General features: G+C 44.7%; 1 protein-coding gene and 1 long non-coding RNA gene across 8 annotated transcripts in view; both read right to left on the reverse strand.

Annotated features, from left to right (window-relative positions):
• Positions 1-6,331: 6,331 nt before the first annotated feature.
• Positions 6,332-7,951, reverse strand: LOC104840983. Its single transcript, XR_775310.1, has 2 exons — positions 6,777-7,951; positions 6,332-6,745 (listed from the first exon to the last, which is right to left on the reverse strand). It is a non-coding gene; the product is annotated as an uncharacterized LOC104840983 (long non-coding RNA).
• Positions 7,952-10,860: 2,909 nt separating this feature from the next.
• Positions 10,861-15,475, reverse strand: part of NFIA (nuclear factor I/A) — a 355,589-nt gene continuing 350,974 nt past the window's right edge. For 3 of the 7 annotated variants that reach the window (XM_010582311.1, XM_010582310.1, XM_010582309.1), the window contains one exon: positions 13,014-13,600. In XM_010582311.1, the coding sequence (XP_010580613.1) occupies positions 13,583-13,600 (18 nt within the window). In that variant the 3' untranslated portion in view covers positions 13,014-13,582. Of the gene's footprint in view, positions 13,601-15,475 lie in introns of all 7 variants that reach the window. The other 4 variants (XM_010582306.1, XM_010582305.1, XM_010582308.1 and 1 more) reach the window with 2 other exon arrangements.

The raw sequence follows: 15,475 nt of genomic DNA on the forward strand, positions 1-15,475 counted from the left end.
CTGGAGATGGTCTCTGAAAGCACCAGCAATGTCCCATGGGCTCCTCCAGAGCCTGAGCACCCTGAGCAGAGCGTGGCCAAGGCCTTTTAGAAAGGGGAAGGCTACTTCATAAAACTAGCTTTTAGTTCAGAGGCTTTTTGAGAGCGACAGCTGACCAGGACCTCGGGGTTTCCATTTGTGCTGGACACGAGCAGCTCGTGGGCTTCACCGGCGGATGGCCGAGGTCTCTCCTCCAGCACGCGACCAGAAACTCGCTTCTGCTGTGCCGAAAAACTGCTTCTCCCCCCGGCCCCGGTGCTGCCTGTCCCATCAGATAGGGAGAGTTTGTAAAACACAACAGAACTTGTTTAAATTCGACGTCTTGCTTGGCCTTCCTCCTGACAACGCTGCAGCCGGTGCCCCGGGGCGGGAGGAGTGACAGGATTTGCAGCACCCATCCCGGCTCCTCCGCTCCTGTACACGCCAGACGTCCCCAGCTGGGACCCCCGGCTCCGGGGGTGCAACGGGGACACGCGGGAACGCACAGAAAAGGGCAACGTCAAACGGCACCCGCTGCGAGCGGGCGTTGGGCATGAGCACTTCTGCCTGAGGTGTCTGCGTCCCTGGTTAGAAGCTCTTCCCCAGCACTCGAAGCAATGAAACCTCTTTTTTTCCCGAGCCCTCGTCGTGTACTAATGAAGAAATAAAATAAACATTTGGTAACAAATCCAGCATATGGTTGTTGTTTGCTGCAAGGACAGGGGAAAACATTACTCCGTAACGTGGCGAAAAGGCTGCAGCTGCAATATCGCATTACAGCGCCGCGCTTTATTTAATAAAGGCTCGTCCTGCCAGCCTTAACGAAATTTTTCCTTCCCCCTGCCAGCCCTGAGAGGTGGTTTCGGTGCCTTCTGCCGCGATGGCCGCGGCGGGGTCGCATGTGCCCTTCGTTAGCCGAGGAATCTGCTTTCAATTCTGGCCCTTCAGATTGTATTTTCACAGCGACTCATTAGTCACCAAACGTTGACAAGCCGCTGTAAGTGTGCCATCTCCCTCATTGTTTATATGCAAGTGCAGCGAGGAACATGATTTATTTAGGTTTTAATTAAAATTTGTGGATAGACCAGTGATTTTTAGCAGTGCCGTTTCTAATTTGTGGTTGCAGGGGGAAAACTTTTTTTTTTAAAAAACCCAATAACCTTATAGCATTTACATTTTTAGAGTTACCTCTGGTGGTTATAACCTGCCGGTCCCCACGAGCAGGACGGGTGACTTGTTGTTTGAAAGCAGAAGTTATCACTTAAAAAAAAAACGCTTTGGAGGGTGTGGGTCACCCTCTCCGAAATAACCCGGGGTGCCCGGGCGCCTTCCCCACCATCAGCATCATTCCTCCCCACGGAGCGTGGCCGCTGCCGTATGACCCGCAGCAATGGTAATTTATCTTACCGGTAACTTATTTATGACTCAAAATCATCGAGCAGGAGCGGGAGGACGAGGGGGTTGTAGTGGGCGCATTGGGAAAGCTTTGGGGGCATCGCTGTCCCCCCCGCGCCGTGCGGGACCCCCCGAGTCACCTCCCCAGGCGAGGGGCGATGCGACGCTCTTGCTGGACGGAAAGTTTCTTGCGACATCGAGATGCGTTTTTATAAGGTGCAATAAAGCACTAAGAGGCTAAACTCACGTCCCCCCCTGAATTATGAAAGTTAGGAGCCTTTCTTGGCCTAATACCATGGCTCAGAGAAATCCCTGCTATTACCTGATGTAAATATGTATTAATTAAAGCACTTTGGAAATGCAGAGTATTGACCTAACGGACCATAATGGCTCTTCTCGAGCAATTACAATCTATCATCCAGCTACAGATTTCGGGAGGTCTTTTTTTTCAGAGGCACGTTATTGACCCGAGGGCCCCGAGCGGTTTCCTCCCCTCACACAGACCCTTCCTGCCCCGGGGCTCGCATCCTTCCCCGGGAAATTGGTAGAGGGGGAGGCCCTAAATCCCTTAATTTTAATAAATACGACGTATTTCATCCTGCGCCCTCCCCACCGCGTACCTCCTCTCCTGCTCCCCATTGCCGAGGGCACTTTTGAGACTTCCCATCCACCTGCAGACCCTGGGAAACACCCAGAGCAAAATATTTATATATAAAAGAAAAACTTTGTGCTTTCCAGTGGTGGAAACCCTTCTCAAATAAAGCATTCGTCTCCCGAGACTTACACCTTCCAATTTAATTTTCCCTTAAATCAAACAGTGTATTAATCCCCAATAGAAAACACGTTCCAGTTGCACAAACAATATTTAAATGGTATAATACGGACATCTTTTATAAATACTTCTAACAAATCCTGAAAAAACCCGAATGTGTAGGCTATAATTAATAGAAATGCCAAGTGCCAGCTAACCAGGAAAACTCCAGCATCATAAATCTGCCCCGAGCTTTCTCACACATGCTGATGGATGGGGACTTGCAGCTTAAATATTTAACAATCAATAATTCAAATACCTATCCTACCCTATTAAATTTGTCACATTTACTTATAAATGCGACATCCAGCTGAAGTTTCTCTGAAAGTTGTGTGTCTTCCACCCAATAACAAAATGCAGCGTTTTGGAAGAAGAGCGTTTCTTTAGCTTTGGAAGGGACAAAACAGTGCCGCGTTACAAAATTTCGGTGGGGAAATAATGAACAATGGGGGGAAGAAAATTAAATGCCATATACCAAAATAGTTGGCTGCATCTCCTGCACCCTAATAGGTTTGGATAATGCAATGTGCAGGCAGGTGTTATGTCGTATGAATCACATTTATAGGAACATTTTCCAATTTCTTTGCCGCCCAAGGCAGGGAGCTGCCGTTCATCCTCCGCAGATGAATATTTCTGTGGCACAGGGTGGGCTGCAGCCCCTGCCTGTGCATCGCCTCCTGTCCTCAGCAAATTGTGCAAAAAAAACGCCAAAGCCGGACAAAGGGGTGGGTTTGGGTCTGACCTGAACCGCAGCGACACTTTGCTTTGCCCCGCGGGAGGGAGGATTGGGACAGAAATAAATACATGCTGGGTCCAGCGCTAGCAAGCGAGAGGCCATTCACTGGCTAATAATAATAATAATAATAATAATGATAATATTGGATCTAGCCATTTTGTAGCACCAGCAGACTGACTCCGTATTTCAAAGCTTTTTGGGAAAGTGGGGATGATTGCATGGATTATCAGGTGGCCCCTCTCCTCTCCAATGGCCGTGATAAAAATAACAACAACAAGGAAAGCTCTGCTCCGCTTCCATCCGTCCAGAGGAACGGGAGGAGGCTCGGAGCATCCCGTTTGCCGCTGGAGACTTGTCCATGCCTCCAGTCGCCTGTGGCAAGGAGGGTCCCTTTGCCCCCTGAGCATCGTTTATTTTAAAGGAGCACCAAAACTGACCCAAAAGCTCCTGGACCCAGATTTCTGGAAGGATTTAAAAAAATCCTGGAGCTGCCTATGGGTGAGGGAGGTGGGGGGTGCCAACTGTGGCCCCCCCCGTCCCCGCCGGAGCGCGCCTGCGGGCCTGAGCGCGAGTTAGGGTAGCATAAATCTCCGTCGCAAATTTATTGCCATAATTTATCAGCTCATGTTGCTGAATGGCCAAGCAGTTAATTTTAAAATGAAGTGGTGCTATTTTCATTAATACCCTTGTGCTAACTACCTATCAAAACACGCAGAGGCAATTAATACCGTGTTGCTGAAGTACTGAACCAATAAATATTTCCAGTCTTGGCTTGTCTTCGGCAGATAAAAGACATCAGACGAACCTACCACCTTGGTAATACTCCCCAAGTCCTTCTCTTGTCGCATCATCAGGAACATTTACATTTAAGGAAGAGATTAAGTAGCCAGATCCGGCAGTAACGGGAATTTAAAAGGCCGTTGTTTCATGACATGTGAGTAATCCCTTCGGGATATCTGTGCAATAACAATAAGCCTGCGAGAAGATTGAAAATTTCTGAAGATTATATATCAGCAATACAAAAGCAGTTTGGCACAGTCTGCATTTGGGGAAAGGCAGGCGAAAATGCCCGACGTGTCGAAATCCGGTATAAATACTTTGTCACCACCGCACTAGCTGCAACTCCATCACCCACCACGCCACGGAGCATCCTTTCGAGGGAAAAAAGGGCTTGCATGTGGTATTTATGGCCAGAACGGGGTTTTCAGCCTGTATTTCTTCCAGCGATGAAAATCCAAATGAATGTAAATGAAACCTCACTACAAAAGGGAGAGCCGGGGCAGCAGGTTTCTCACCCGTGCACAGCAACGCGCACCTTTCCGCGGGCTTCGCGCCGTACAAATCTCCCTGTAAGCGCATCCCATCGCTTCTCCCTCCAAGGCAGAGCAGCAAAGGGCCGGATTTTCTCTGCTTAAACACCACCCCGGCACTTTTTCCACCCAAAGTTTTTAATTTTCTCTCAGCCGGCTATTGTGTATTCTTCTTGCGTCCCGAGCCGAGCTGACACATTTTGATAGCGATAAATAATAAATGGAATTTATTTCCTTAGATGCTGATGGAGACCTCTTCTTCCGCAGCGAGAAAGAGAAAGCGAGAAAGAAAGAGTGAAAGAAAAGGAGTGAGAAAGCGGGAGACGGTGCCCAAGCCCCGGCTGCGGCCCCGTGGGTGCCTGCTCCCAGCCCGGCTCTCACCCCGCGTGGGGCAGGATCCGGCCGCCCTCCTGGAGCCCCTCCTGGCTCCTCCATAGCACTGAAACCCAGGGCAGGCTCAGCCAACGCCCTCGCTAATAAAAGGTATAAATAAATAATAGTGAATGATTTTTGTAGGGGGGGGAGGCGAGGGATGAGAGCGCGGGGGCAAGGGGACGAGTGTGAGGAAGAGGTAGCATTAAGGAGCTGTCGGAGACGGCAGCATCGGCTGCGGACGGGGCGATGGGGAGAAACCTTCGCTGTGTAGCGTAATTGCACTTTTTTTTTAAGCATATTTTAATTTTTCTGTGTGTATTCGTGCAGCGATGCGCACGGGTGGGTCCCTGTCCCTCCTCCCATCCCTGCACCCCCGGCTCGGAGGAAGCATCAGCTCTCACTGCCCCGCGGGGCAGGCTGACCCACGCCTGGGCTCCTTTCCAAGCCAAAGGGCCGCCACCACCATTTGGGTTCATTTTTGCTTCTTTGAGATGAGTTTTCTGCCCAAAAGCGGGAGCCCTGCCCTCCTTCTCCACCCCCCCTCCTCCCAGAGCTCACAGGCGTTTTCTGCGAGGACAGATTTGGCTTTTCCTTAATGTCTAGTCCCCTTCTTGAGAAAAAACAAAAAGCTCAACTGAATGGGCACCAACCTGTCCTCAGCTGCTACAAGGTGCACGGGTGCCACGTGCGAAGCAGCGACCAGGAGTGGGCAAGGGGCACAGCGAGGACGGTGACATTAGAGCTGTGCCCAGCCCAAACCCCCGTCCTGGCCTTGTGGGTTAAACCAAAACTGCGCGGAGGTGTGAGAAAGGAAATACCAGTGGTTTATGAGTGTCGGGCAACTGTTTGTTAGAAAACACTCATTTCCCCCCAAATAAAAATGGAAGAGCTGGTATTGCGGCTGGTGCTGCCCTGGGAAGGGCTGGGGGTCCCGGTGGCCCCCGTCTCCTGTCCCCAAGGCCACGCAGCAGAGCTCTCCTCAGCCTCAGTGGCGGCTTTTGAGTAGAAAACAGGCAGAATGGCTTAAATGCAAAAAAGTCCTTTCTGCGACTACTAATTTCTGCTCCTATCTTTTAAGAAAAAGGTGTTGCAGAGTGAAAAACTTCGAAGACAACTTTAAAATTTGTAAAGAAACCTATTTTTTTCTGTCCCCCACCTACAGAAGCCTCGCAGAGAGCTGCAGTGCAGCTGGGGGCTGCGCAGGGCAGCTCTGCATGGCCAAGTGCGACAGAGATGGCCAAAAAAGTGGCTGACATCTGGGGTTCTTCAGAGATGCGGTAATATTTTTGAAGTTTAGCTACATTTAAAGATATCTTGTAGCATTTGCAAAATTAACTATCTCCTCAGCCTTTACTAGATGTGTTTCGTGTCTCTACTTTGCGTGATTTAATCTGCAGAGGATCGCTGAAGATTAATCCGTTATCGTGCGAGGAACGATTTTGTGTTGACAGGACACCGACAGCACGGGAAAGTATGGCTGACGGGATGACAGTGACTCAATTTAACCAAATAACCCCGTGATTTGGAATGAAGCTACTGCCTGGGAAGCCCCAACCCTTGCCCAGGTCGTCGGGCCAGCGCCGGCCCCAGCGCCGCGCACCCAGAACGCTCAGTGCTGATGCCCGTGGCCCTACGGCCGCATCCCCCCCCGTGCCCAGCTGAAAGTAAATAACAACACAGCCTGTTAGCATTAGCAATTTTTTATTTTCCTTTTTTGTTGCATAGGAAATGCAGTACTTGCTTCCAGTAATTGTATTGTAATGTGAGAAGGTGGTAGCACTAATGGTTGAATACAAGAGTTAAACTAATCCACACCAGCTCAAAAAACCTGCGGAGACTTAGTTGAATAAGAATGGATGCCCACAGTGATTCTCAACCAATTACAATTTTTTTCACAGAACACAGTAAAACTAAAATGGTAACTATGAGAGTCAATACAAGTATACTAGAGGCACGAGGGGCCTGACTCATAAAAAAAATGAACACGACATGGTATTAACACGGGTGTCAAGTGAATTTGCAGCAGATCTTTCACACGGCCGGTGGAAATTTTAGCGCCCCGAATTTCAAATTGACGCTGAGGGACTTGGCTGGGCCAGTCTCAGGCAGCAGGGCAGGGCCAGGTCAGAGCTCAGCCGTGCGGAGAAACCGCACAGCCTGCCAAAATGGAGATTTCTCCTTGATTGTATTTCCAAAGCAAAGAATTTTGCAGACCTTTCCCCAAGGCAGCAGGCGCAGGGCGCCGGCAGCAAGAACAAGCGGCGGCGGCGGCAGATGCCAAGCCGGGCACTCTCTTCCTACCATGCTCCGTCTAGAAACTCATCTTCTTCCCCCCCCCCCCCCCCATATTAATTTGTGGATGCAGATAAAAAAGGGGGGGGAATTTCACCCAACACAATTGTTTTTGTTCATGCTCGAGCATAGAAGATTAACTAAGTGGAAAATAGTCTTCCCTAAAAAAAAAAAAGCGTACAAAGTACAAAAGTTCAGACTGTGTACAAGCATTTGCCTTGACGAAGGTTTTTCGCTAGAGCTGAGAGGTAGCGATCTTAGCGTCATTTTTTCCCCCCCGGTACGGACAAGATCTCGTTTGTAACCGAGCAGCCTCGTACCACCGCGTTACAGACCCCCGGCATCGGCCAGAGCGCGGCACGGAGTCGTCCTCTCCCCTGTCTCCCCCTTTTCCCCCGCCAGCCTGCGCCTCTGGGGTGTCGGAGCATGGTCCTGCGCTGCCTCGCCTCCTCCGCGGCCCCTTCCCATCGATTCCTCTTCTCCGGTGGGGTTAGGGGAGGCGGAGAGGGGAAGGGGAGGCAGAGGAAAGCCAGCGGGCGCGCGTGCCGAGGAAAGCGGGGCTCGCCAAAGCGTGCGCTGGGGAAGAAAGCCATCCTCAATTTGGACGAGAAAAGCCCACCAGCCTCCCGTGTTAATAGCAAAGGAGCTTTTATGAATCGGGCCCAAAGTTTGTACAGAGTTTGTTTGAAGAAAAATATTGCAACTGTGCATGAAACTAAACAACCACATGAGGTTTTTTTTTTCTTTTTTTCTTTTTTTTTTTTTTAAAGGGTTTTTTTCTTTCTATATGAGGAAGTCTGGTGTGAAGAAGGGTCAAGCATGGGTACCTGGTTAACCGCTGCCCATTAAGAAATCTCTCGCAACATGAGCTCAATCTTGTTTGTGGGTTTAAAGGACTGTCCCTTAAATTTGAACTTTATGCACCTGTTCTTCAGAGCAAGCTCTCTGAATTCTTAGGGTAGCTTTTCGAGACGAAAATCTTACCAGGCACGGATTTCTGGTCTCAAACACCATGTCCTGCCCTCTAGGGAAAAAAAAAAAAAAAAAAAAAAAAAAAAAAAAAAGAAAAAAAAAAAAAAAAAAAAAAAAAAAGAAAAGAAAAGGAAAAAAAAAGAAAAAAAAGAAAAAAAACCCAAAACACAAGTAATACTGAATTTAAGTAAATGTATACCTCCAAAATACTGAAAACACCCCAAATCAAGAAAAGACAGAATTTGCGTTCTCAGTGAAATATCTTTAAACCTATCTGACAAGAACCAAGTCAGAAAAAAAGACTAACATAACTTTGAGTAATATTCATACAGCTACTAAGCATTATGGAATAGCATGCATTAATATTGTACGGTTATTTTACATCACCTATATCAGAAGGTTCTGACAGACAGCGAAGGCTACCGGTGTAGAAAAATCTTACTTCAGAAGAGCAATATAATACAGATTTCACAGGCACTACATTTTAATATATCAGGTATTATGCTGGTTTTCTTATAATTCTTTCTGTCCTAAAGCTGGCATTATAACAATGACCGAAAAGGCAAGGATCGAAGTAAACGGAAAGTAGATACCAAAGTTGATATATTCTTTTCTTTTTTTTTTCAGATAGATTAGTGCATAGTTTTCATGCAGATAAACACTGCTATGCATTTACATTGTTGGAAAGCAGAGTGAATTGAGCCCAAGTTGTCACATTTTTGTAAATCATTTTGCCAGCCTGTAATAGCACCATGTAATGGATTTGCATTAAACATTAAATTGATTTCAGAATTGGTGACACAGTATTCACTACAGTTAAGTGCTATGGAATAGCTTCAATGTTACCTGCTATATATCAAAGCAATTTTCATCCCACTGCTTTTTTATTGGAAAAAATAAAAGGAAAATGTACTCGATACTAATTAGACTATTGCGCAGCCTTGGACTTGATGATGGCATAGCTGGGTTTACTGTCAAACAGTAATACATGCATTGACTTCAAGACAAAATTGGCATTGTAAGCTTGATTTAATGAAAATCCTGCCTAGCAGGCAGTGTTAACTTCACAAGACCTGCCTCCGACAGACCTCATGAGGTTTATTTTGTTATTTATTTATTGTTTAGGTGCCATTGAAGCTCTCCTTACATTGTCATGCCGGTTATGGTTTTAATTTTTTTGAGGGGGGGCTTTTCCCAAAAAAAAAAAAAAAAAAAAAAAAAAGATATTTCCAGAGACACAATGCAAAGTACAATATTAACTGACATTCTTAAAAAAAAATTCACCACAAGGAAAAAAAAACTGTTTTAGGCTATGTATCTGGGTTTTTTTGTATTTTTGTACAGTAAATATTTTATAACACTGTTACTACAAAGCTGCAAATATACGGAACAAAGAGAACTAGAGAAAGAAAAAAAAAATGTTAGAGGGATTTTGCATATTCCTGTGGGCTGACTGAATACTGTGGAGTTGAGAAAACTTGGTGTTTCTTTTCCCCTTCGACCTTAAGGGGAGGGGGAACAAGCAACAGAGACAAAGTGTACCATGGCTGCCTAAACTCGAAGCCCGAAAGTTTTTATTATAAAGGAAGAAGAATAAATAATAATGGCATTGCTGGGGTGTGCGGCATGATAAAAGCAAGTGCCCTCGCTCGAAAAAAAGAGGAAAAAAGGAAAGGAATTAACTTGAGAAAAAGTCAATTCGCGCTAAGCCAGTTCTAGGGCTTTAAATTTGGATGGGTGGGGGGGTGGATACAGGTCAGAGTATTTGTGCGTCTGACGGTTTCTGGAGAGAAGGAGACGGGGAGAAAAAAGTTGTTCGCGAGACTCCAAAAGGACGGCCGGAGCGACTCGGAGGGGAGCGGGAACGTAACCCGACGCGGAGTCGGGGGCTCCGGCCGCCGGCCCGACTCCTGCCCGCAGCCCGCACACCCCAGCGGGACCCCTCCGGCTCGGCTCCCCACTCCTGGCTTGACTTGGAGGACTAAAACACTGTTTGTTCTCTACACCTGCACAGAACGGAACTGCTGGGTTTTCTGCGTGAGAGTAAGGTGAACGAAAATTTAATTTAGTGTGTAATACTTTACAACCCCTGTTGGTTAACACCCTTGACCGCCTACCTAATGTTTTAAAGCCTTTAAAACATTTTTTTTTCTCGCAATTCTGCTCAGAGTTCCCTAACTTTAGCGTCATCAAACTTAATATGACAAAATACCTTCAAAAATACAGCATACCTGTAATGTCCATTTACAATGGTTCTTCAGTAGCCTATACTTCTCAAGCATAGGAATATGCTATACCATTGAGAGAAGAAAAATAACTGTATTTAAATACATACAAAAAGGAAACGGGAAAGTTTTTAACTTAAATCCAGTTCCCAAAGGAAAAAAAAAAAAAAAAAAGCAATTCTATGAACGCTGCCTTTATAACGAACAATCAGAAATTCCACTAAGCTAATTTGACAGAAATTTTTCCTCATTTAAACAACATTACAAAAGTCCTGCATTATAAAATAGGGTAGAATAAATCAGTGTAATCAATAAAACTATACAACATACAAATTACATATCTTCTGAGTGGGCAGTTTAATTCTCTCTCTTTGCAGCCATGACTACAACATGCTCACTAAAAACAACTAACTGCCCAAACTATTGCTTAGTTTGTTTTGTTTAAAAAAGGGTGCAATTTTATTGTATATACAACCAATTTACTGGTAATACCTTGTCTCATAGCAAGGTTCTGACAAAATGTTTGTCTAGGCTTTTTTCCCTTCACTGTGAAGCACTGAAAGCTGCTATTTTTTTTTTTAGTGCACATATGTCTTAATAAAGTAATGCCCAGCTAAGTGCTATAGGGAAGGCAAAGGATGCTGGCTAGAGGATGTGATACCATATACTAACAATCACACAATACAATAGAGCAAAATGACTACTCAACCACTTATCAGACACATATGAAAATCCAAAACATTTTATTTTTTCCTTAAATAGAGAATAACCAGTAAACAATTTTCAGAACTTGGAAGTTTAAAAACGTGCATATAAAAATGGGCATTATATACTTTTATTGAATGTGGATTGATTGCAGTCTGCTAATAAAAATGGGTGTGGGATCTGAAGAAAAAGGAAGTTTTTTTTTTTTTAAGGCTTGCTTGTGAAAGGAACAGTTGTAAAACAAAAATTGCTTGAAGCAGGGTTCAGCTTAGTGCTTCACAGTTTGACTGCTTCTCTAAGAAGAGCCCTTCCTGCATGTGCATTCAAAATCACAAAAGTACAAAGACAAACACCTAAAACACACTGCGTCAAGTGCAGCACCAACTTTGGTCAAATAAAAAAAAATTAAAAGAAAAATTAATAATTGCTAAGCTTTTCTACATGATATAAGCAGGTATTGCATATTTTCATATATCTGGGAGAAAACAAAACAAAAAGGAAGACTCCAAATAAAATGTAAAATGCAGCAACATCCAAAAATACTGATAATCTAGCATCTACAGATCTCAGAATAGCACTGCCACTGACCATACAGGACAATAAACACTACTCCTATCTGCGGAACAACTAACATCCTATTTAATTCTAGATGTTGAAACTGACAATGGCTGACATAAAAGTCACATTTACAAAAAGTGTCTCCAAATGCTTGACTAGGGAAAAACCCCTTTCAATATAGGAACATGTGCAACAATTCCACAAATAATCGCTATCCAGGGCAAGGCACATTGATATGGAATTTTTTTTTTTGTTTCGTGCAAATTAAGAAAACAAAACAAAACATTGTTTCAGGGAAAAGATGAGGAGCAAAGTGTCTTCCCAAGAATTTCAGTTACTTGATTGTATAGGACAGTAGTAGAAACCCTTCTGAAGGGTCGAACAAACATAGTTTAAAGGCAAGTGCCTGGAATAGGGATTACAATATTGTGTCTTAATGCACTCTACTTTACCCTACATTAACTATATAAAAATTAGTTACTAACACTAGAACATGCAGAGACTTTCTCTGATTAGCTGGACTCGCCAACCAGAACGTATATATATGTATAGTATAGGAAACCTTCTTAAAGTTGCATGTGAAGCAAAGGGGTGCTCCGCTGTCTGATAGAAAAAATCACTTGCACTCTTTTTTTTTTTTCTTTTTTTTTCCTTTTTTTTGTACATAAGATACAGGACGTTTGGGGTCCAAACTTTTTTGTGTTTTTTTTTTTTTTTTTTTTTTTTTCTTCTTCAGCAAGTGCCCTTGCTTTGAACTGGCATAAGTTGTAAGATCAGCATCATTCGTTTCTGTAATGTTTTCTTCGCAGTCCAGAAAATGTACCAGTTCAGGGACACGAAGGTGTTTTACTTTCTGGACCGTTCTCTCTTATTCCCAAGGTGTTTGAGAACTGATAAACCCTATATTGCCGGAAACACGTAAAATTTGTCAGAATTGGCATAATCCATTATAGTGACTTTTAGCTTATAAAATTAACAGATATTATGATTTCATTTTAGTTATGTGCTTTGATAACAGAAAATGATTAATTAGCATTTAATGTAGTTAACATATTGTGGTAAAAGCACCATTAGATTTGTTTTTTTTTTTTTTTAATTTTCCTTCAGTTTTAAAGGGATACAAGTTCAACAATAAAAAACATAAAAAGCAAAAATAGCTCCCCTTTTTCTTGCAAGGCTGTTTTTTACCCCAATAATTTAGAGTCCTGGGGTGGAAGGACTTGGAAAACAAAAATAGAATTTTCAACAATCTCTATCTTACAAAGATATTTAGCTATCCAATGAAATTGCACTTTACTCAATTCAAAATTCGATTGTTTTGATTGATTCCTGTCAGTTTCTGTCAAAACAGACCAACTTCCCCATTTCTGCGTGAATTTTTGTGTAATTGTTGAAAATTGTTGAAAAATGTTTTTTTTTTAAATGTAAGTGCAGCATTTCAAACTTTTTTTCTTTTTTTTTCTTTTTTTTTTTTAGTGAATAGTAGTAGTTCGATGTTTTAAATTGCTCTGCAATTGAGTGGAAAAAAATTGTTGACAATGCTCTTATGGTTCATGTTACGTATCTAAGTGCCGACTGTAAAAAAAAAAAAAAAAAAAAAAAAAAAAAAACCCCAACAAAAAAAAAAACCTGCAATTTTTTTTCCGATATGTTACAGAAAAACATGCTCTATGTCTGTCCGGTAAGTTATATATTGCAGAATTCAGCTACTACAAAAGTTATAGTTTAAGTGTGTTTCATGATTTCTCAAGAAGTCTCACACCTGTATGGGAAAAATCGATGAGGATACTGTAAAACAGTTAGGCTCCATATGGAAAGTGTGTTACAACAGCGAGTTGGTAAGCAGCAGCAGAGGCTAGTTCTACTCAGTGTCACCTAACGCTTACACTACCAATGAAACACTTCAAAAGTTATGAAGCCCAACCATTTCCAGCACCATATGAGAAATTACAACAGTCCTAAGTTGTCTAAAAAAAAAAAAAAAAAATAAAATCTCGAAAAAGTTACGGCCTTTGCCATTCAACCATAACGTTTGCCATTTCCATGTACTAGTTTGCTGTCGGTGTCTGCTCGCCTCCCCTTCCGCCGATGTGAAGTCGCTGCGCTGCGTTGCTGCTGCTTCCGTGTTACAGAGGTGGGAAGGGGTCTGGTGGTCTGTCCGGTGGGTGGTGGGAAGCGGAGACTTTTATCCCAGGTACCAGGACTGCAAAAGAGAGAGGAGAAGCGTCAGCCCCGCCGCCCGCTTTCCCTGCTTCCCGAAGGGCTCCGGGCATCGCCGCCAGCCTCCTCCGCCAAGAGGGGGGCTAATTGAGACCGTGACGAATCGACCTAATTACAAAGCTTAATTAAAAATACTGTACGAATCAATATATTTTTTTTTTCCACTGACAGTCGCTGGACATAGCTACAGATGAACGCGGGGGTCATGTCACGTTACAAGTTATCAATCTTTTTAATAGATTATGGCTTGAAGATCCCTCCAGTTCACTTTTGTCTAATCCCCTGAAAAGGCGATACACATTCGCCTCTCTGTGCCATTTATCACCCTGCAGTCGGGGTTTTCTTGGGTATTTAGGCATGTGCCAGCATAAGCATCTGTTGCTTTATACTGCCCTGCTTCAACTGTCTCGCTGGAACAGATGCACAGAAATTCAACAACAGGGCTGTTTTCTTAGGAGAAATGTGGATCGCTAGAAAAAAGCCAGGATAAAGCAAATCTGGGGGAAAGTGGATCGGCGAAAAGGTCCCGTTATCTCTGGCCGTGCTTGCGTTTCAAAGCAAAAGGTGGACCTCAACTAATAGCTTTCCTTTGGGAAAATTGGGGTTTTTTTCCCCTTCTTCCCCCCAAAGGGAGGGAATTCCCTGGGATTTCAGCTCCGCAACAATGCCACCCTTAACCCAACCGCGCAGATGCCCAGAGCACAGAAAGCAATTTCGCTCCTCAATAGGAAAATAAACACCGTCGGAAAGCTGGAGTGGGCTCTGCTGGAGTCGGGGCAGTGCCACCGCACCGGGGAGACCCGACTCGGCCCCGGCGAGGTCAGACCAACCTGAACCCGGGATGAATAAGAGCAGTGTTAGGCCCTGGGATTGTGCGCGCAGGGGGATGCTACTTGGCAGTGACATATTGCTGTGGGAATACGGCAACAAGCGGCAACTATTTAGCCTGAAGTAAAGTAATACAACAAGAAAGATTCAGGTATTAAAGGGCCGTTGCTGATACCCCACGTTTTTACTTTGGCTCCCGTAATATATGAGGTGCATACGTGTGCACGTATAAACTGACGACAAGTTTTACCAACTTTTTCCTCTTCCTTTTCAGCGTCTGACGTGATTGATAGCATAATCAACCCGGGGTGGATTTATGAACATTTACAGAAGACTCTGAGGCAAGCTTCATGTGGGACTGGGAGATTATGTGGTCTTGCCATGGAGGTAGGAACTGGTAAAACAAATAGCACGATCGGAGAAGTTGTCCTGCTTCCAATACACCTCATTAACTAACTCTTCCTCCGCTCACCCTTCTGAATACAAACATGCCGGTCCCCTATCGGCTCCATCTATTGCCTACAGATTTTATATTTAGACTTACGCAGGCTGCAATTAAACAAAATAGTTCTCATATGTAAAGTTCATAAACAGAGAAAAGTTCTGGCGGGATTTGTGAAGTGCTGCCAAGTCCCGCTCCCCTCCCCGCTTGCAGGGCCCTATTGATTTTAGGCGGGCGCGGGGAAGCCGAGCGCGGGCCGTGCCGCAGGCACCTCTGGCCACCGCGGGCTGCGAACTCTTCCAAACTTCGCAGGGTCGTCCCTTACGCTCGTCGTTTGAGCGTGACAGTCTTTGGCCGGGCTGGGAACCGTGGCCGTCCCCGGCAGGGAGTAGAGGGGTTAAAAATTCAGAGCCGATGGTTCAAATCTATATCGCAGATGTCCAACTGGCTCCCATTGCCGCTGGCCTGGCCACATGGCCCACTGGCCGGGGATGGTGGGAGCTGCGCTGGCCTCGCCACTCCTCTTTGGCTTCGAAAGCGGGTTTAAAGAAAGAAAGAAGGGGGAAAAAGGCAAAAAAAAAGGGGGGG

Source organism: Haliaeetus leucocephalus, unplaced genomic scaffold, assembly GCF_000737465.1.
Source record: "Haliaeetus leucocephalus isolate CR32 unplaced genomic scaffold, Haliaeetus_leucocephalus-4.0 Scaffold848, whole genome shotgun sequence".
NCBI lineage: Eukaryota > Metazoa > Chordata > Aves > Accipitriformes > Accipitridae > Haliaeetus > Haliaeetus leucocephalus.